We start from the raw sequence: 22859 nt of genomic DNA, 5'->3' as shown, positions 1-22859 counted from the left end.
CTCTGATTCTTTTATTATTTTGAAAAACTGGAACAAGCTGCCAGAGAAGGAATATGAGCACACTCTCGACCTATGTAGCCCCCCCAGTGGTTGTCCAGTGTCTTCAAGTTCACAAGCCAACCCAGGCAGCATAAGTGTTGTGCAACAAGGCCCATGGATGAATACCATGAACATACCTATGCTGTAAGATGACCCAGTATTACTTAAACATGCAAAGCAATAAACAGGTATGTGCTATCCATGATATGGCACAGTACAATATTGTTCTGTAAACTGAGTGCATCATATCTACTATACTTGTGATGGGCTCTAGAGAAAAAGCATACAAGTTCAAATGGTCAATTAAAATTAAATTACCTTCACTGTCTTTGAATTTCTTAATGGCCACAATCTCTTTCGTCTCCTAAAAAAAACATCAATAAAATGAACATGAGTAAAAAGTGTTACACTGGTTGGCTTTTTATTTCGAATACATAGCACAGTACAGGTAGAAGGCTTTTCTAGATTGTGTCCCGAGTTGTTAATGCAAAATAGTAAGAAGGAAACATTACTTAGCTGTCATTTCTAACCCTACATCATGATGGGTAAGCTGCCTCACACAATCCAGAACCCTTCCATGCCATGGGAGTATGGAGCAGACACAGATCAAGTGAACTGAGTGGAACTCCCTTTATTTTTTCCTGTTAATAGTTCTACTATTTTCAAGCTACAGCTTAGCTCTTCATTTCACTTCATATATGCTCTTTGAAGCCCATCACTTAACTTGGGCAATGCTGTGCCGGTAAGCAGGAACCATGTGATTAGCGCTTTGTTAAGTGCTGCTTTATCACCGCTTTGTGTGTGGAGGGGTCCCTGCAGAGAGACCATGCCTTTTGGGAACAATACTGTACAAGTGGAGAAGCACAAATCCATCCGATTATGTTTTTCTTTAAAGGATTGGACACATTTGTTTTTTAACGTAGTTCGTTATTTTTCAAGGATGTGCAATGTAGTATTACTCCTACATTCCACAAGAGCACAACTAATATGAATGACTGAAGAGTAATTATGCCAAAAATAGTCACTTGTCAAATCAGGCAGCGGAAAGCAGCATGAAAAAATATCAAAGACACATCCCCACAATGTACAACCCTACACCACGATCAAAATAAGTATATCTCAGTTACAATATCCCAAAAGTAGTCACTGCGTCCATTGTTGTCCCTGCACAATCATAATATAAACAAAAAGACCTACCAATCGTTGACACAAAACCATCACAAAAGGATGCATCCTGGGTGGCAGCGCAACCCTATATACAGAATAATTCTAACATCTCGATCACAGGAGGTCTTCAGTCAAGGATGTCTAGGGACAGATTCCAGAGTACTTGAAAGGATTCTTGACTGTCTACAAGGACATCATTTCCATCTACATCACTTTGTGCGCCTTGTCAATCTAGCATCCAGTCAGAAGGGTGTAACAGCTCTTCCAGGTGCACTGAATCAAGAGATTTTGCAGGCATCAGTTCACAAGTGATTTTAGACAGTAAAAACGTGTTCAGGCCCAACACCCCTGAGGACTCGAACTAGCCGGGTTTATTGTCCAGGGTGGGCCAGACACCAGTTACCTTATTTCTGATGGTTCTATTCAGAGCTGTTCAACTCTAGGTTAACCAGAGTTCACTTGGCTGCACCTCCAGCACTCACATTTGTCTGTAAGGCATAGCTTTCGGAGTCTGCCTGGCATCAAGTATAATCTCTATAATCTCCTTTGCTTGAAGACTCAGGCTTGCCTGGCTGGAAGCTGCAATTATTTTCCGATAATAGTGCTTGTGTATCGTGCTCTGTAACTTTCAGTCCCAGTCCTTCCTGTTTTTATCTGTGAGGCTAAAGCTGTCTCTAAGCATGTGTTGATCCACCTGAACAGTTTTTAAGCAAGCATGGGTTAGCTAGTTGCATCAGAATATCATCACTGGCTTGTCTAGGAATCGAGATGTTTGTGGTCAGAGCATTGCATAGGGAGTTCGATAGTTCAGCTCGGTAAGCACCAACTTTGTCCTTAGTGTTTCTAATGAGACTATCCTAAACTATTCACAAACATCCTGTATACTTTTACGCTAGCCTCAAACCAGGTGTTCCAGAATGTTGTTTTGTCATTAATGCATATGTTTATTACACCAGTGTGGGCCTAGGTGTCATGATTTGAAGTGTGCACTCTTTACCACAGATACAATATTAAACATAGTGTACGTTATTTCTCTTTAAGAGATTTTTTTTCCTATACGAGTGTGCAGGATTTTCACTATCCAAGAGTGGCTTGGGTGAATAAACGTAATGATCCCCTATTATTACTCGTGCTCTCATTTGCTGCTTTGTGAGTTGTCAGGTGCACCTCCTTGAGTATTATGACCGCCCAGGTGGTTTTCAAGAAGGATAGCACTGTTTTCTTTTGAATTGGGTTGTTCAGCCCATTGACATTCCAAAGGATTAGCCCGACACTAGTCATCCCAGAAATGTATGCCCGACCACTGGATTTCGGACGTGTCTGAGAAAATTAAGTATGTGTCCATCTCATGTTCAGTTATAAAGGGAACACACATGTCCTATGCTAGTGTTCTACATGCTTTCCAGAAGGGAGTGGCATCTGAGAAACCTGATGGAAAGATCCTTGGGAACTCAAGTCTTTAACTAAACTAAGAAAATTGGGCAGATATAGTGACTGCAGGCCACACCTGATCTCCAACAACAACAAAAACCTCTACTTCAAGTAAATGGATGCAACTGTTAAAGAGTAGCTATTGCAAATTCTATATTTAATTGGAAGAATCTTGATGTCCAAAGCAAAAAGATAATTTCTTGATCTATGTACTCTTTTAAATGTTTACCTCTTTTCAATTGTCTACTGCTTCAAAGGTGTGTGCATTTAATGTTCACAAACAGTGCAGTGACAGAGCCCTAGTGGTGGCACGGGTGGTGCACCGCCAGCCTCCCACTGCCACTCTATTAACAGCCCAGCACCAGAAGCTGCCTCCGCTACTGTAGCCGTGTACCCTTTTGGAGCCATTCTCAGCATCTCCTGAGCATTTACAGAGGAAAAGCTGCCGATTTCACAAAACTATAGCACTACATAAAAACAAGGTAATTCCAACCATCACTTGAATTTAATATTTTTGGAACATCTTTACATCTGTGCACGACTAATTGTCTTTACTCTTAAGCTATTCTAAATTGAAAAGTGTATAGTTGTACAACAATATAAACTGTTGGCATCGCGAGACAAACGAGTTGGTTCTTTATCAGAGCACCTTATAAATGTCATACCATTTTCATTGTTGTTAAAAACGACAAAACATCCCAATGGCAGCCATCAAAATGTTTCTACAATTTGCAGGAGGATATCCTTCCACAACCCCCATATAACGATTACATATAAACCAAAATAGGTTTCAACTGTAAAATATGAAAATAAATTCAGGAGGACCACCATTTGTCAGGTTCACCTACATGAGTGTCTACTCGCCCCACTCTCAAATTCTTAACGCAAGCGTTGCTGCATACGCCCACTCCTCCTCACCCAGACCTTAGGGGCTGACATTTCATTACTTTTCTGTTCCATTTTGTCAAAGGTGGCCTCAAGAACACACCAGCTATCAAAGAGAATTCAAGTTTTGTTTATTTTAAGATTTGAAAAGGGGCTCGCTAAGAGCCAACCTCTCGTTCTAGTCTACTGTAAGCTGTTCCCTCTCTAGACCAGGCATCCCTCAAACCCAGGATATTCTCGAGAGATCGGTAACTTCTACTGTGCAAGATGATGCCTATCTGCTTATAATGCCCTAACGACAAACACTGCCTCTCTCCAACCCCCTATGGGAATAATCTGGGTGATCCCTAACCTAGATTCCACACTACAGTACAACTCACCCCCCCTGCACTATTATTCTCTCCTCTTCGCACTACTACCTTCCCTTCTCCACAGTGCAACTCTCCCTTCTCCATACTACTACTCCTCTACATATTACTACTCTCCGCTCCTCACTACACCCTACAACTTTTCTCGCAGTCACTCTCCTTTCACTTTTCCAGTGACCTTCCCATTCAGTCCCTATTCTCCCTCTATCAGTCTCACTCATACACCATGCACGCACACTCAATACCAAATACCACTTTCTCCCATCAACCAATACTTGCCCTTGCACACACCTTCAGCAATCCTCCATGCACTTCTATACAGTCCTTCCTTTGCTCTGTCCTTGGCTGTGATCGTCCTCCCTTGACTTCACCCCAAAAATCCACAGCTTCTTGTTTGCTGTGCCTCTTTTTATCCTCCCCCCTTTCCTCTGCATGTGCAGTCTCCCTCACCTGGTTCAACAGGCCAACAGCTGTCTTTCCTTTCCCCGGGGAGGTGTAACATTGAGCAAACACATAAAAGGGCTGTTAAGTTGGGCCCTTTTCTTGTTTGCAGGTCCGCTGGCTTAAGTCAATGCGGCCTACTGTAATCACACCCAAAGTCCCAGTTCATATTATCATTCTGTGGCTCTTTGTTTATGCAGGTTTGCCAGGGAGACTGCCCAGTGGCACTTTCACAGGTGAGGTGAGTGTCTCTGTCTGAATTGCCTGGCATGTGGAGATTCCTGGAACTTGGCGAGGCCCGCTCTGCATATTTGCAGAGGTCGGTGTTATATCCCTTGGTCAAGGCTGTGTCATGTAGTGTGCTTGATCTGCAGGTATGCGAAGTGGTTTGCTCTAAGGAACAGCAACTCCTCTCTGTCTCTCTCCCAGTGAGATTGCTGCTCACTCATTTTTTCCATCACTAGTCATGATGGACAAGGACTGCCCAGCATCGTGCAGTACAGGCATGAGGCAAGAAAAAGTGTCTCGAAGGGACAGGGAATGCCCCCTCAACTCCCACACACTCCATGGGGCAGGACTGTCTCTCGTGAACATCCTTATAGGTCTCCCACCCCAGGGAGAGAGGGTTGCCTCCCCCCCCCCCCCTTGACGCTGTCACAATATTGAACCCTGTGCCGACTGTGAAGGCATCATGAAGCAAGACACAGACAACAGATTCAAAGTTCAAACAGAAATTATGTATTAACTTAAATGTCAGGATGTTATAAGGCCTAACTTGCCCTATGCTAAGGTGGAATTTCCCTACCTGAATGAAACTAAAGAAAGTCTGAGTCAAAGAGTTCAACTTAAAAGTCTGTGCCCAAAACAGATTCTTGCCCTCACAACTAAAGCTAAACAATGTGTAGGGATGTCGTTCTAAAGGAAATGGTTATTAACCACAAAGCTCTGAGCTTCTTCTAGCTCTTAGCTCCCTTTTCAGATCCCTTCCCCAAGTTCAAGAAAGTTCCACACTGTCTCAAGATTACCTTTCTCCAGTTCAAAGCAATACAGTTCCACACATTCCTCGGGGTTCCCTTCCCCAAGTTCAAGGTAACAGTTCAAAAGAAAAGGGGCTTGAGGCTCCGTTCTCAAGACAGCATCTGCAATTCATCAAGTCTCAGGGTTCCCTTCCCCAAGACTTTTACGTTGCAACTTGTACTTGTTTCTGGTTTTCAGAATAGATAGATAGATAGATAGATAGATAGATAGATAGATAGATAGATAGATAGATAGATAGATCTATATTTCAAAGTTCGACAGAACTCCAGGTGAACTTGACCCACCTTCTGGATCGCATCAACAGTTCACTTACAGTGCTCCTTCTTGGTGTTTTACACAATGTGTCTGGTTTTCACAATTTAGGGCTTCCTGGTCTAGGCACAGTTGTCCGACCACAAGGTCCACCCATCACAGGTCACGCAACCAGGAACTCTTCAGCCCATACAAGTTCTTCTGCATTTCCCGTGTCCCAATTCACAGTCACTTAGCTTCTCTTTGTTGGTCTCTCGGCTTTATGTGAAGCTTCACACTCTCCTGGCTTCTCCTGGTCAGCCTCTTGGCTTTGCCACAATGTGTTGCACATCTTATGCCTATCTTTGACCTTGGCACACTGTTTCCATTCATATAGTTTCACACTTGTGCAATTTTTGTCTATGTTGGTTTCAAAAGGGCATTTTCTCTTTTGGCTTTCATCAGCTAACCGTTTTGCCCACAAACTTTCATTCAACTCAGTATTCAATGTGCGTGATTCAGCTTTGCTTCCAGTTTTCATTCAGTTCGGTATTCAATATGCTTAACTTAACTTGGCTTCAAGTTATCGTTCAGTTCGGTATTCAATTTTGCTTCATGCAGCATTTAGTTACGGATGCATAGCGCATATGAGCGCCCAGGCTTCGAGTGCCATTCCCCTGCACTCACCGGTCCTCGGCGTTCCTCTCTGGCAGCTCTCTGCTTCTTCTCTGCTTCGCAGGCTGGTCTCTGCAAGCCCCACTCACACTCCAAGTGCTTCCCAGCACACACCGGTAGCTCCGCTCCCCTTCCTCGGACGCATCCTTTCTTCCTTTTCTCGCAGCTCCAGCTGCTTTCTCCTGATCACGGAGACTCCCACACCGGTGTGTCACAACCCTCGCCCAAAACCCTCTATGGCAAATTGGCCAGGTGGAGTCAGGGCTCGGGCCTCTAGAGCCTGGCATCCTCTTCAAAAGCCCTCATGGGGCCAGTCCTGGCGCCTATGGCGCTAGGCTCATGCACCATGAAAAACAATGTACTTGGGAACTACTTTATTGTATTGTCAGCCAACATGGAGGCATCCACATAGCTTGTTTCCTAAGAGCCAAGCTATGCAGTCTAGTGTTTTGGGTGTGGTAGCCTAGGGACTACTTTACCTGGACTATTTTGTTGGGGCTATTTAAACCACACCCGAGCAAGACAACACGCTTCGTGTTACTTTGCAGCTTGCAACGTGACGCTCACCATGTCCAGCTATTCCCTCGAACCACGGAGAAGCAGAACCTGCAAGGAGACAAAAGGAACATCATTAGCAGCAGCATTTTACCTGCAGTCTTCATCTTTAGCCACTCACAGATAATGAGAACAGCTTCCCCGAATCTGCATGTCTCCCAGACAGAACGACCTGAAAGAGGAAGATAGAAGCAACGTTAAAGAAAGCAGTAGAGACATTTACAAATTACGAACTGCTCAAAAGTCTTACCTGGCTGGTCGCCTCTCGGCTGGCACCACTCCGATCATTCCACTCGCGCTGAAGAACACAGCGACCTACAAGGAAGGAAAACACAGGCAAGACTTCGCAGTGCTGCGCATAGCGCTTACTTAGCGCTCTTAATGCGCCATCATTTACCAGCAGGGCTCAACCAAGCCATTTCGCCGCGCTGAAGCGCCACATACCTAAGGGAGAAAAAAGGAGACATTTTAAACAAAGAAAGGCATGCAGGATAGCAATAAAACTAAAGAACAGCAATAAGACCTACCTGAACAATATCAAACGGGCCGGCGTCAGTGAAGTAACTAGACCGCACTCGCCCATGAAAGACAACGCTCCCCTGCAAAGAAGGCAGGACGGAGAGCACGCCTAATTCTACCACAAGGCAGAACCTTCCCCGCAGACCACATCAGGGCAAAGCTGAGAAGCATACCATCGAGTAACCGGGCTGGGTGGCATGCCTGTGTATACCAGGTGAGCGTAACACAGTGGCAGTCTAACGGCCACTTCACTCTGGGCTCCACAGATCTTCTGGGACTTCAGCCGGCGTCCTGGCTTCCTCTCAGGTCCCACCACAGCTAGCTCCTCACAGACATGGTCCCCTGCTGGTCTCTCTCACATCTTTGTCATCCCAGTACTAGAGTGATGAAGAGTTGCTAGTGTTCATTACTCCTAGTCGCCTCTTCCTCGTCTCAGTACTTGCATAGGTAAAGTGTAGGGAAAATGAGGGGACAAGATGTACAATAGCCTATAAAGGCTGGGGGAGGGTTAGATTGGTCTTCATTAGGAAAAGTGGGATACTATGTCTCGCCTGTAGGTACCCCACTCCCAATCCCCAAGGACCCTCCACCCAGGTGATCCTCCCTAGCTTCTCCACCCCCAGGGTCAGGATACAAAAGTGATGGCCTTTCCCCGGCCACCTGAGAAGAGGATCTAGGGGGCATATGAGCGCGGATAGCCTGAGGTTTCTCACAAGACACAAATGAATACTATCTAGACTGTGGCACCATTGCGACATAACCGTCTATACTAGAAAATGTCAACTGTCTTAGGGTGCAGCCCAGGTATAATTGCCCTGGCCCTCTGGCTGGCCTTGCCACCAGGCGAGGGAGGGACTTCTCTGTACCTCAACCATCTACCCCTCCAGTCCACATGCAAAGGAAAATGAAATGGGTTAGACAAACTCTGATAAAAAGATAACAATTTTAGCAGGAGATATGCTACACTCTCAAGCTCAATAACCAGACTGCATTCAGATGTTATTTTGCCCCAGAGGGGGGCCTCTATATTCAGAACCATGAACAAACACTTATGTGAACTTTACAATTTCTTTACACCTTCCAAACGTGTGTCCTCCACATAGACCTACCTGGTGCTGCCCTGCTTTGGCAGCCCGCCCCTATGTCAAAGGAGTCGCAACGGGAACCCCTGAGGCAAGCGCTCACATTGACACTCCATTTTATCTTTACAACACTCCTTGTGGCCGATATTAGACAAGGAGTTAGCTCTTTCTGTGACTGAATCCACTGGCATGGGCAGATAGTAGACCACATATCACACCTTTTAGCCCCTTAAAACCTCCAGAAATATATATGGCATTGCCACAGCTGCATACTGTTCCAGCTCTTTATATGTTGTATATAATGATAACTATATTCATAACTATATACTGAAGGCTGCTGCATACAACTTCGTCACAGATCCTTATTGCTATAAGCAATCGTAACATTGTATTTAATCATTGATGTCCTTTACCTGTAGCCCGGGTAGTTCACACCCCACCATGAACATTCCTCTAGGGGGATGAGTCCTTTCTTCTTCCAGGATGTCTGAGCAGTGTGTGCATGGATGAGCCTGCTTCCACCTGGGATCGCCTTGCTGCTACTGCTGCACCATGCTTCATGGGTCCATCCTTCTTGTCCCAGTCTACCTAGGTGAGAACATTGGAGGGCAGTCCATTGAACCACAGAGGAGTTCTCTCCCTTGTGTTCTGTCCAATCTGTGCACCTCCAGCGCCATGCACACCCTCTCACACAGTGTTTTTAAGTGACGGGAGCAACAGGCCTCTCTACAGGGATTATTCGTTGGTATGTGTTGCTCCGAGACCAAAGGAGGCACTGTGCACTTCTACACAGCTGTTCCAGGACCTGCCCTTTCCCACTGCTCTGCCACTCCCTACTAACCCAGCCGTACCGCTCATGTGACCCGGTTTTCTACAGAACTCAGCAAACCACAGGCCACTCCCTTCAGTCTCTTCGTAATAGGGTTGCTCTACTCTGCCCAGGATACACCACCGACACAGCCCAGTCTCGCCTGCGGCAGCACCACCTCAGCAATTTCCTTCACCAAGGCTGCTCTAAACATGAAGCCTGGGACTTTGTTCCTGCTGAGCTGCCAACAGGTAGTCCGCTCCTTCCAGACCATCCAGCTGATGCCACCCGCTCGCTGCACTTTTTTCCACCGGGGCTGCACCTGGCATACGAGACATAGCCACAGGCTGAGCTGCTGGCACCAACACTTCCTGACCAACCCCGACCAGCAGCTCTATGTCCTGTGTGGCCACACAAGGTCACAGCACCCCAGGGATCACTGTTGTTGGTGTTGCTTCTACATACCCAAACATCTTAATGGTTGTTATTCTCTCAGTTTCCCTTCACAACAGCTCAGATCAGCACTCTGCCCAACTACCTGCAGAATGGTAGTACAGACCCCATGGTAAGTACAATAATATAGTAAACACTGTAGAACAGCACACATTTACATGAAATAAACAGTACTTAAAAAGGTGTGCATGTTTATTCATCTCTTCCCCATAGGCGTCTTACCTGTAAAATGGCTGTAACCCCAGCCGACCATGGCACTATTTGACACAGGGGTTACCCGGGCATGACATTCAACTAAATATGAACATCAACTGGCTTCTCGAAGTGATGTTCACAAATGAGCGGGCAGAATTACCTCAGCACAGCGGTTGAAAATTAGGTTTAGAGTAAAAAAAAAAAGACCACAGAGTTATGAGACCCAAGTAAACGGTCAAGCATAACTGGGAATCACTGAAAATGTACGAGGTGTTGTATGATATGAGAGACAAATTACAGCCTAATATTACTTAAAATAGTAAATAGTCCCATAAATGCAGCTGTGAAAGTTTTCCCACCAAAAATTAGCATAATACATTTTGACTTTAGGACCGTTGCAATGTCTCCTCATAGGGACTACTGTTCTTGCAGTTCATAATCACCTTTTCACCTTATTAGTGGTCAGGTGAGGCCACGGGAACAGGAGGGGAGCCATGATAACAAACCCAAATGTTCATAGACTGAGTTACGCACACTAGAAGCTCTTCACGTTCCATTCTCCATTACCTGCCAGTTCTTTTCCATCTGCCTACGCTGAGCCAAAAGACAGATTGGATGAGTGAGTAAGGGGAGACGGTGAAAGGAAGGAAGAGGACTTAGGACTCAGCGCATGCCAGTCACAAGGCAGAGTAATGTTTACATACTGCTATGTCCTGTCCCCTTTCCTCCATAGTAGTGGACATTTACCAAAAACTGTTCCATCTTTAGGCAGGTTGGAAATCTATGGTCTAACCAAAAGGGTTATGGGAAACAGCCTGGCCAAATGTGGTGTAATTCCAAAAGCAGATGTGCATTGAGTAGTGCTTAAAGAAGGTGGATGTTGAAGACCAAATGGCTGCCCTGCAGATAATAATAAGCACGGAATGAAAGCAGCTTTAGAATAAGAGGTGCACTCTTAGTACCTTGCAAGCTTCCAGAATGGAAGCAAACATCCAGCAAATGATTGTAACGTATGGGAAGAATAATCCAGGAGCCCTGGTCTCCAAGGCTTCAAAGCCAGAATACCTGAAATCTTTGTCCTGTCCAGGTACAAGTTTAGAGACACGCAAGCATTACCATAGTACAACATGATTCAGAATCTGAGGAAGGGTTAGAGGAAAACATAGGGAGACATCACTTGATTAATGTAAATTCCATCAAAACCTTGGGCAAAAAGGAAGGATATGCCCTCCAGACAGCCAAGTCCTTGTAGAAGGATATGTATCACTCACAAGTTGACTGGGCCGGAAGATTACTAACCCTTTGTACAGAAGTGAATGCCACTAGAAAGACTGTTTTCCAAGTGACTAAAGATATCTGCAGAAGTCATGGGATCAAAAGACTTATTGGCTAGCACTTTGCAGCCCACATGAAGTTCTTACAATGAATGCCCTTCCAAAAAGATGCTGAGGCTTTACCAGTGGTTGGGAGCAGGACAAAGGCACTAAGGCAGAGTTCCTGTAAGCTCCAATTGCAGCAGGTTAAGAATCCAGATAATGGGATGCATGGCTATGCTGTAAGTATCACTGGGAGAAATAAAGCCACTTGCTGTGGTACAGACCTCCTGTGAAATGCTTTCTGGACACCTGAAAAAGGTCATGATTTTTCCTGGAAATGCACAATTGACCAAGAGCCAGTAGCTGAGGTACCATGTAGCGAAGATGTTCAATTGAGGGGGTGGGGGTGCGGGGTGCTGAATCAGCACTCCCTGTTGACAAAAAAGGTTATCGTGAAGAAACTGAAACTTCAGCGGATTCCAAGGTAACTGGGCCAAGTCAAGAAATAAGACACTCATCAGGCAGTGAACTGACACCAGAATAAGAGTGGAATGATGGGTCTCCTCGAAAGCACCTTTTGGATCACTGGATTGGGAGGAAAGGCATACACTTACATGTTGCTCCAGTTCATAACACTGTGTCCCCCTGGGACCTCAGACAGAGACCAGCTAGAGATGCACAATGTCAATGTGTTGGATGAGGAGGTGAAAAGCTACACCAAATGAAGGCCCCTATACTTAAATCGCCAACTCACACCTTTGTAATGTAGCTCACATTTGTGATTCTGGTGCATTACCCTGCTGAAAAGGTCCATTTATGAATTCTGCATTTCTGCCAAATGGACTGCTTGATTATGTAGTACATTAAAGTAGTGTTTTCATGAGTATCTACAGCCTTCAGCTTGTCTGAAAAAAATACGAGCCAGGAAGATGGATTTCAGTTCTATAAAATGAATATGCTAAATACTGTGCTGTTGAGACAGACCACAGGTCAGGAATATATAGGTTCTGAAGCATGGCTTCCCAGTCAAACAATGAAGAAACTGTTGCAATGGTTTTAATGGAGCGACATCAGGAAAGGCGCTGAGAATGAGGCTCCTTCACAAGATTAATTTGACCATCAGAAAATAACCCCCTTGACAGAGTGAGAAATTAAAATCCTGGATGATTGAAGGTCTGACGTCTGGGGTCACTTGTCTCCGAAGCAAGGCTAAACTCTCCTTTAGTATGGCAATGGGAAGTGCCAGAATACAGGACATGAGCCGCAGTAGGTATTGAAACCACACCACTATCAACAAGTCCTCACAAAAAGTAGCATGTTGCTTTCTGAATGTCCTGAACTCAGTTCTCCTTAAGAAGAGAGGGCGCTAGAGAGCCGTCCAAGATGGCGGCCTCCCTGTGAACTCCGCGGAGCTCCCTAAAAGATCCTGAAGAATCGTGTGTTCCGTGGCATCTACACAGTTTTCAATCCTCAGTTACCGACAGCTGTGGCGTTTCTACTTAAGATCCTGCCCTTATTTCCTCTGACCGCCGTGGTTTCGCCCGTGGGCGATGGATTGTGAGGCCTCCACCCCCCTCCTCCCTTCGGCTGCTCGGGGAGCGCGGCCTCGCAGCGTACTGATACGCACGGAAAACCTGATCCACCCACGCCCACACGAGCCGCAGCACACGCCTCGTCGGAACCCCCGCACCGCGGGGTGGAGCGGATGATTGTGTCCCTGCGGCGCTCGTCCAGGACCCATCACACGCCACCGGAGCTCCCAGTAGATCAGAGAGGGCCGGCGGGAGAGCGGCCGTGACCGACGAGTGTCGGGGGAGCCGGCGGGCCTCGCTGGCGGCGTGGTCGACGTAGTGGAGAGCGAGGAGGAAGTGCAGCGAAAAACCAGGTACGAGCGCCCTGCGCCCCCGCTGCGGCGGCGAGAGCCCGCGACAGGCCTGTGAGCCCCCGTGACCATCGGCTGGCGATTTCCGAGGCCCCACGGGCCCTGGGGCTGAGGAGGGACTGGGGAGCACGGCGAAGATCCGTGATGTTACATCTATAAAGCGAGGGACCTGCAAGTAGTCATCTCACCAGGCCCAAGACATCTAAGATCTCGCGCCTAATATCGGAAGTCCAAATCAGACATTTGGAACAGCCGCGCCCCCAGCACTGGACTGCAGCCTAGCCCAGAACAGAGCCCAGAAGCCCAGAACAGAGTGCTATCTAAGGACGGCCTAAGCTTAAATTAATCGACACATCTACTCGAATTCACGGGCGTTCACTGCCTCTCCACCCCAGCCTGAGGCAACAGTGCAAAAACGAATCTGCGACCCGAGGACCGCACCGCAGGCCAGAGGCCCCCCCAGCCTTCTAGCGATCAATACACTCGGCGGGCATACAGCGGAACCCTTCAGGCGCATTGCACGTCACCCTCCTGGCATCCCGCCATCCATATTCACCTCAAGGATGGGGAAAAATGATAGGTCACAGAGGAAATTAAACTTTGAAGGCTGCGTCTCCGCCAAAACAACGGCCTCAACCAGCAGACCACAATCACCCGATCAAGAACAGCCCCATGAAGTCGGAGAGCCACAAGAACTTGATATTAGGGAAATCCTGCTGGATCTCAAGTCTGGAATAGGTGGCCTAGGGAGCAAACTAGACTCCCTTTCTTCCAAAGTCGACCAACTCCAGCATAGACTAGACAAGCACGCCGACAGACTAGATACCGTTGAACAGAGGGTCTCCGACCTAAATGACAGTACATCGACCTTAACCACTAGAGTATCCTTATTGGAGGCGCAAGTGAAGGCGGTGAGTGCCAAGAACGAAGATCTAGAAGGATGCTCCCGGTGAAATAACCTAAGTATTGTCGGCATCAGGGAACATCAGCCCACCCAAAGAATGGAAGAATACATAGAGAAGATCTGCATGGACCTGTTTGGGACAGAGATCCTATCGAAGCTCTTCGTGGTTGAGCAGGCCCATAGAGTTCCCAATACAAGACCTGTTCCAGGAGCAAATCCTCGACCCATCATAGGAAAACTGCTCAATTACAGGGATCGTGACGCTATTCTGAGAGCCGCCAGGGACAAGGGGGTGCTTCAACATGACGGAGACAAGATTCAATTCTTCCCGGATTTCTCCCAAGCAGTTCAGGCGCAAAGGCGTTCATTCACAGCAGTGAAACGTAGATTGCAAGAGAACCAAATCCAGTATTCCATGCTTTTTCCTGCGAAACTCCGTATACAATACAGAGGCAAAACTCAGTTCTTCAACACGCCTGAGGAGATCAATGAATACCTAGACCGCAATGGCTGCAGATCCGCTCCGAACGATGCAAACCCCCAAAGAGGAAACAGACCTAGGAGAGAGCCGCCATAAAGACCCACCCCGCAGCTGCCACAGATAGGAAATATCTTGTTATCATAAAGGCAACATCACCACCACCATGGAACAAACTCACAATTTGACTGGGAGCCAGCCTTCTCTTGGAGGGCCACTAGCACCCCTAGCACAGCAATGCTAACTGTTTGGTTTACCGGGGACTGTTCACCACGGGCCAGTTGGGAGTTGCCCGTGCACGGGAGGGTGGGTATACCGTGGGCCTGTTGGGGGTTGCCCGCACAAGGGAGGGATCCAAAAGTTACCAAATTGTTCTCGTCCAACCAATTGCGTTCAAGCACACAACAACCACAGATCATCAACCCGGAGCCTGCAATGAGCGACAGGCCCCTCCGCACCTTCAAGTACTTCCAGATCCGCATCACAGAGGTGGCATCAGCCCCCTCCCTTTTGTCGCCACAAGGTGAGTCTAATTAAAACCGCTACCTGGAACATCAGAGGTGGCAACCAATCTTCCAAACTCAGGAAAGTTCTTCAATACTTACGGAGACACAAGATCACTATCGCTATGCTGCAGGAGACCCACCTTACACCATCGGCAGGGCAGCACTGGGCCCGCTCATGGGGTTGCCATAGATACTTCTCTTCGTATTCCTCGTACGCAAGGGGCGTTGCAATACTGATCGACAAAAAGGCCAGTTTCAGTCTGATCGGTTTTAGGAAGGATGAAGAGGGCAGGTTCCTGCTGGTAAGGGGTCTGCTTGCGGGGAAAGAAATAGTTCTGGTGAACACCTACGCCCCCAATGTCGACGGACCGAATAACTTCAATTGGATCATGTCAAACCTGGAAACATACACCTCAGCAACTATCATCTGGGGAGCAGATCTCAACACCCCCCTAAACCCCCATATTGACAAATCCCATGGTCCGGCCAACAGAATCTCCAAGGCCAGTCGCCAAGTTACAGAGATTTGCCAGGCATTTGAGTTATCCGACATTTGGAGACACTCCCATCCAAACTCCCAGGACTATACCTTTTACTCAGTGGTCCATAACACCAGCTCCCGCATTGACTATCTACTGGTATCATCCCGAAGTCCGTTCAGCTGGGGCCCCTGCCAAATTCTATCACGATCCCTATCCGACCACTCCATGGTCACACTCGAATTTACGCTATCCGAAATCCCGAAAACCCCAGTGCATTGGAGATTCAAATCGGGTGCGCTTTTAGACCCTATCTTCGCAGATAAACTCCGGCAGGACATCACCACCTTCCTCGAAACGAACCAAGGCTCAGTCGACTCACCCGGCACGCTATGGGAAACATTAAAATGCTACGTGAGGGGCGTATGCATGGCTAAAGAAAATGGCATCCTGAAGCTGATCAGGCGAGAGTTAACGGATAGTGAACGACATCTGAAAGATCTGGAAAATAAGCAAACAACATCCCCAGACGCGCAGACCCGAGCCGACCTAAAGATGGAATTAGTAAAATTCCAAGCAGCAGCCGAACGTGAAATAAAATTCTTGGGCCGCAGACATAAGATCAGACAGTACGGCGAGGGGCAGAAACCCGGGGCGCTCCTGGCCCGCCTTTTGAGACTTGATCAGACACCCCCCCCAGGTGGAATGCATCCGAGACATGAATGGGAACATTACATACACTGAAGAAGACATTGTGAACACATTTCATAAATTTTACCGAGACATGTACAGCTCCCAAATCACTAGTAACCCGGAGGAGCTCCGGAACTACCTTAATGATACTGAACTATACTGGGTTATCCATGACCTTCGCGAACCTTTGAACGAGCCCATCACACAGGGGGAAATCACCGAGGCAATAAAATCTCTCCCAAACACTAAAGCACCTGGCCCCGACGGTCTCAGCGGCGAATTCTATAAAGCTCACACACTCACGCTAGCCCCACTACTCCTTCAAGTATACGAAGAGGCCTTAGAGCAAGGGATTCTTCCGCCCACACTCCGCGAAGCAAATGTCACTCTCATTCACAAACCAGGCAAACCCCGAGACGACTGTGCCTCTTATAGGCCGATCTCATTGATCAACCTCGACAACAAGATTCTAGCCAAGATCCTAGCAAACCGTCTCCTTCCCCTCATGCCCGCACTGGTCCTGGGTTACCAAGCCGGCTTTATTCCCGGATGCAGTACGACATATGGCATTCGCCGACTGTTTGGAGTCATCGCTGCACTCGACCCATCACAGCAGGCCATCGCAGTATTATTAGATGCCGAAAAGGCATTCGACTCTGTCGAATGGCCATATCTCTTCGCAACACTCGCACAAATGGGTCTGGGGAAAACCTTTATCAGGATGGTCTCATTATTATACAATGACCCCCGCTCCTACATCACCCTCGGATCTACCAGATCTCCTGGAGTTAAATTGGAACGGGGAACCAGGCAGGGATGCCCCCTGTCAGCCCTCATATTTGCCTTAATTATGGAACCACTTGCCTCCAGGCTACCATCGCACCGAATCGATAGAGGCCTCACCCTGGGCCCACACAGACTGATCGTCTCCCTCTACGCGGATGACGTAATGCTGTTCATCAAAGATCCCCAAACAAATCTCAATCCGGTCACGCGCGAGGTGATCCGATTTAGCGGCATCTCTGGTCTCAAAATAAATCATTCCAAATCAGTAATATTTCCGCTAACAGCCACCCCTCAGTTCCGAGACGACCACGGATTTAAGTGGGAAAGCACTGGGGTTCGCTATCTCGGCATTGTCATGTCGCTTAATCATGACGAGATATTTAAAGATAACTATGGCCAAGTACTCCAATACCTCCGTGAGCGTGTCCAGAGATGGAAGTCGCTTCCCCTAACACTATGGGCGAGGGTTTCACTGACTAAAATGATGATTCTCCCCAAACTTCTCTATCTGTTCACGAATATACCCCTAATACTCCCACGCTCATTCCTGCAGAAAATTAGAAGTCTCATTTTGGAACTAATCTGGGCGAGCAAACCGGCGAGAGTCGCCTACACAACACTGACGCTACCGGTGTCACACGGTGGCCTTGCACTTCCGGACATTGAAAAGTACTACTGGGCCGCTCAGGCTCAATTTCTTAGCCATTGGTATGCCTCTGAGTATGTCCGTCCACATGTGCAGGTTGAGCGCGACCTGGCCTCCCCAGACTTAACAGCTGTTATCTTCAGCAATCTCCCGGTCCCATATGGCACGCTGAATACAGTCCTATCCTCATACGCCATCTGGAGGAAAATCGCCCGTAATCACGGAATACAGATAAGATACTCCCCGCTACTACCTGTCAAGTTTATTCCCAGCATTCCCGTAACCAACGAAAAAGTCTTTCTGATCTTGCTAAATAAAACCAACATAAACTCTATGGGAGACCTGTTCCCAGACGGCGTGTTCATTACCCCACAACTGCTCAGGGAGAGGGGCGGCACCACTTCACTCGACATTTTCCTTTACTTCAGATTGCGTCATACCCTACAGGCCCGCTTCCCAACATTCCCTAAACAACCACCAACTTGGACCCTGCTGCACAATGCGATCCAGGCCAAGGGAGAGGGAAGATTAGTGTCCATAATTTACAAATCATTACTCGCCGACTCAACTGTGACCGCCGCTAAGGCGAAGCGCAGATGGGAAACGGCCCTTCATACCACGATACCCGAAGACGACTGGACTTACATTCTCTGGCAAACCCAAAAAGTAGTGCTAAATACTCGCTACAAGCAGACCCATTTTAACTTCGTGCACCAAACATATTATACGCCCCAAAAGAAACGACATCACCACCCCGAGGCCTCAGACCAATGCGAAAGATGTGGCACCCCCTCCGCCGACTTCGTCCACCTCGCATGGTACTGTCCAGGTATAGCCCGATTCTGGTCCTCAGTTCTACAACACACAAGCGACATATTGGGCGAGGTGCTGACCACTGACCCGACAGTCACGCTCTTGGGTATGACAAGACACCTGCAAACCCCGGTGCGGAAGCTGGCTTCTCTGCTCCTAGTGCTCGCCCGTAGAAGGATAGCCCTGGCCTGGGGACGTGGCCCCCTTCCCTTGCTCACCGCGTGGAAGAAAGATATCCTTTACTGTCAAGACATGGACACTGAGTTCACACGGACCATTCCCCTACATGCGCGACCACCTGACATTTGGGGTCCTTATATTCGATACTTACTCACTACCACCGATGTTGCACATTCCCAATCTCAGACCCAGCAATCACAACCCAGGTAAAGATCCAGGTCCCACTATTCACACGAGTACCCGTAGAGTGGACTTTCCGACAGAACGAATAGCCCGATGAACATGTGATCCGCATTTATCCGATGTGTATTGTGTGTGCTATGAACGTAACGTTTGGCTTTTTTTTTTTGTTTTTTTTTCCTTTTTTTGTGTTAAGTAAACCTGTTGTCACAGGTGGTTCTTTGTATGCTTATGTTAAAACCTTAAAATAAAGTTTAAAAAAAAGAAAGTTCTCCTTAAGAAAAAGAAAGGCCAAGCCTGTGTCCCAAACTAAGCCTAAGAAAGGTCATCCTCTGAGAAGGCATTAGGCACATTTTCACCACACACCTCATGAGGCTCAGACAGAAAAGAAGATCCAGCAATGTCTGGAGATTTGCTGAAGCCTGTGCTGAGTTATATGCACATAATAGCCAGCGATTCAAGAAAGAGTATGCACAATGGAATTCTCATATAAGTCGCTTCTGCCGTCATGGCAATGATAATAAATCTATGATGTAAACTGAGATCAAAAGGCTGGACCCCAAACTGAAACCAAGAAAAAACAAAGATAGCATTGATGCTATGGTCATATCAATATGTGGAGATAGGTAAACATCAGCTCTACTGCACAGATTCCGTCGCCAGCATAGGAAAAGTCAGATTTGTTTAGCGGTCATCATCTTGACACTCGTCTCAAGGCAGTTGAATGAGAGGTCGAACTGTTGCCTTGATATCCGGGGTGAACTTTTCAGCTCCATCCACGCTTGGCCTCATGTATCAAGACCAATGATAATTCCTCTGGCTGCAGTATCGATATGCTTCTCTGTTATATCTATGGCAACCTGTTCTTACATGTGTCAGACCGGACTGGAACGCTGCTCATTGCTGGCTGGCAAAACTCTCAAAATATACCTGCTGTTTCCAGAGTCTGACTAAGCCGCTGCCAGAAGATCCTTGTACTTCCGGCTGATCGAGTCTGGCGCCCTGTCCTCCTTACTCAGTAAGGCAGAAGTCGTCTAAAACGAGGGCAGATCACGGAATTACGTCTATGATCACAGATAATCGGGCTTGTAAGAGGATTTCCTAGGCACACCTTTTCTGAGCTCACTGCCCTGTAAATGATGTGCACTTTCGTGTTGACCAGTTGGGATGAAATCTTTGGATTTTATGTTAGAACATATCTTTCAAAATGGACGTTTCAGCAAAGGCCAGCCCTGAATGCCATTATGGAGACCAACACACCGTCCGAGCAGAAAGATCTCTCTGGCATGGCAATGCCTAGAAACTTCATGAGCGCCTCAATTTCCTCTTGGAAAACTCTAGTTAATGTGGGACCCCTCCTCAGTACCAGCTTGATCACGAGGCCCAATGTCTAAGAGATGATGTGCTTCATAGGTGGAGCAATGCCCAGGCCTAGCTTAATGGATAGATGGCCTGAGGAGGAGGGCCCTTGTTGGGAAAGATTTCCATTTCACGTGTAATTTTCCCTCCAGTTGTGTACCCCCCCAACTTTTTGCTTTGTTTAAACACCATAGTCTAACTTTACCAGAGGAGCACAGCCTTCTGCTGCACTCCCCTGGACTTTTTCTCCCACTTCTTATGGGGAAACTGACATGCCCTTAAAGACAGTCAGTACTGGCAGACTTTGTTTCCCTTAGTCCTTGTCAATGTTGCAACTTTTCGCCACATGTAACAAGTGCACAAAGTACCTTACAGTACAATGCACATGGGTCTAATAGTCATTTTCAAAGGCCCTTAATACTCTCGAAGGATATTCTTGGAGAAGTGCAGATGTGTCTCTGCCTGGGGCTGGTGGCAGCTTATCTTTTCATGTCATTTTAACCCTTTCCTGCAAGGTAAACCGCGTATACCGCGTTTGGCAAAAATAGGTGGCCTCGCTCCAAAATGGCCATGCCACAAGGTTCTTTGTCCATCTTGCCCCTTCACCTTCCCCAGGTCGAGCCAACCCGGGTCAGTCCTTATTTGGGCATGCATTCTCCCGTGAAACGCCAAGCTTTCATGGCCTTCTGCATGCCTTGTGTGTGTGCTTCCTACACATCCTGGGTGCCAGAGCGTCTGGTGTGCTGGGAATGCCTGGGACCACCATGGTCCATAATTGGTCCACGTATGGTGTGCCTGTCTCAGAGCAGATCTCCCATTGCGCCCTCTTCGTTTTGGCACGAAGGAGATTTTGGATAAGAGAAGGCTCCAAACACCCATACCATGTTGTAGGAATCAAGAGTCACACCCAGTGGTTAGTTGCTGAAATAGTGCTTTATTCTTGAAACTTAACCAAATGAAATTATAGTCAATTGTTTTTAGCTGTTGAGAGTTACTTCACTTCTCTGGCCGCTTCCTAGGAAAATAACCTTCTTTCCTAAGCCTCTTGGGACTCCGGATAGGCCCACCAGTCGTTCCTTCGCTCTTGGCCCTCTCCGTATGACTAGAAAAGGAAACAACCACACGTTGATCAGCTCCCGGTCTTTTATATGTCGTGAGTGACTTGTCTCCCCACCAATAGGGTCCTTCCCTGTCTATCTGGCTTTCTATTGGTTGTTCCTGCCACGTCCCGCCTCCTTTAAAGGCTGCCGTCTGGGGTTGTGTTTCCTGATTCTCCCGCCTGCCAGGGGAGTCCCGTCCACTTTCCCATGTGTGCCCCGAGGCCCCTCCTTCCCCCTGCTTGGGTGTCCCTGCTCGCCCGCTCCCGCCGAGCGAACTGCCCCCGCAGAGCGGCCCGCTCCGTCTGGCCCGCCGCCTTTCTCTTCTTGTCTGCTCCGGCGGCGAGAGGAACACGCCAGGGTGCGCGCGTCTCCGCACCGCAGCCGGCCGCGGCTCCGAGCCCCTGACAGCACCCGTGACGGCCTCCCCGGCGAACCAAGGTAAGGGCTGGGCAGCTTCGTGGTCCTCTGTCAGTACTCCACGTTCCCCCATTTCCCCTCGCCCGACGGGACCCTCCTCACACATGTCGATCTCTGGAGTTCTCTCTGAACGAAGGATAGGATTCAAGCATCCTGAAACTAAGAAGCAGAGTCGACGAACCGCTGGTGACCCACTGGAAGGTTTGGCACCCTGAGCCCGCTGTCATCCCGCTGGACACCTCTGCACCTGGTTGTCCTAGAAGGTCTGCTAAGATGCTTTGACCCATTGGAAAAGTGGAAGCAACTATTCTCGGCACCTTCACCAAACCCTGCAAGCAAGTCTTCTCGGAAGTGTCCCTGGGCCAACCAGTGGGCTGACCAGCTTACGCAGGACCTTTGCCCTGATACCGCCGCCATTTTGAGGAGACACTCAAAACTTGAAGTCCTAGCTCTGTGTTCACCGCACTCTCACCCTGAGTTTCGTCCACCTGGCATTCCCAAGTCAGGAGTAAAGTGACTGTGCCCGAACCAGAGTATACACGGTTACCGTGTCACCCAGCCGTGGTGACGAACTTTGCAGGTGTGCTGCTTGTGCCGCTCTTTCCCCTGAAGCCTGCTGCAATTAAACTGGCCTGATCCATCCACCAGGAGCAGCGAAATCGCACTGTCCCGTTTGGGAATCAACGCTGTATCTTCGCCGCAGAGCTGCCAAATTGCTGCACTTCTGTTTATGTTTATTTAATTTATATAGCGCTTTAAGCCAAAGCGCTTTACAATATAACAGGTACAAAGTGAGAGAAGCATATTTACAAACATGAACAGGTCGTTAGAACAATAAGTAGAACTATTTACAAGGCGGGGTGGGGATAGGGAAGAGGAGGGGGTAGGTGAAGGGAGTTACGGTGTAGGATTTGAGGTAGGGGGGAGGGACGAGGGGAGGGGAAGGGAAGGGTGAATGAACTGGGGTCCTCATTGCCTTTAAGTAGTATTTGTTACTAATTTAAGGTCAGAGGGGAAGGAGAGAGAATGCGGGGAAAGGAGGGGGCAGGCGTAGGAGAGGAGGGGTAGGGAAGGGAAGTCAGGGGGGAGTGTAGAAGATGAGCTTTCAGGGAGTGGCGGAAGGGTGAGTAGGTAGGGGTGGAGCAGATGGAGAGCGGGAGGGAGTTCCAGTGTAGGGGGGCCAAGAGGTGGAAGGAGCGGAAGCGTGAGGAGGCACATGGGGCTGGGGGTACA

The 22859-nt window shown here is 48.0% G+C and overlaps 1 protein-coding gene across 11 annotated transcripts in view; it reads right to left on the bottom strand.

Annotated features, from left to right (window-relative positions):
- Positions 1 to 22859, bottom strand: part of CDKL5 (cyclin dependent kinase like 5) — a 2489742-nt gene that overhangs the window by 1250936 nt on the left and 1215947 nt on the right. For all 11 annotated transcript variants that reach the window (XM_069636841.1, XM_069636839.1, XM_069636845.1 and 8 more), the window contains one exon: positions 358 to 403. In XM_069636841.1, coding sequence (XP_069492942.1) covers positions 358 to 403 — 46 coding nt within the window. The remainder of the gene's footprint in view (positions 1 to 357; positions 404 to 22859) is intronic.

This window comes from Ambystoma mexicanum, chromosome 7p (genome assembly GCF_040938575.1).
Source record: "Ambystoma mexicanum isolate Mex_15411 chromosome 7p, UKY_AmexF1_1, whole genome shotgun sequence".
Classification (NCBI taxonomy): domain Eukaryota; kingdom Metazoa; phylum Chordata; class Amphibia; order Caudata; family Ambystomatidae; genus Ambystoma; species Ambystoma mexicanum.
The sequence above is the reverse complement of the archived record's forward strand: the minus strand, read 5'-3'. Positions and strand labels throughout refer to the sequence as shown.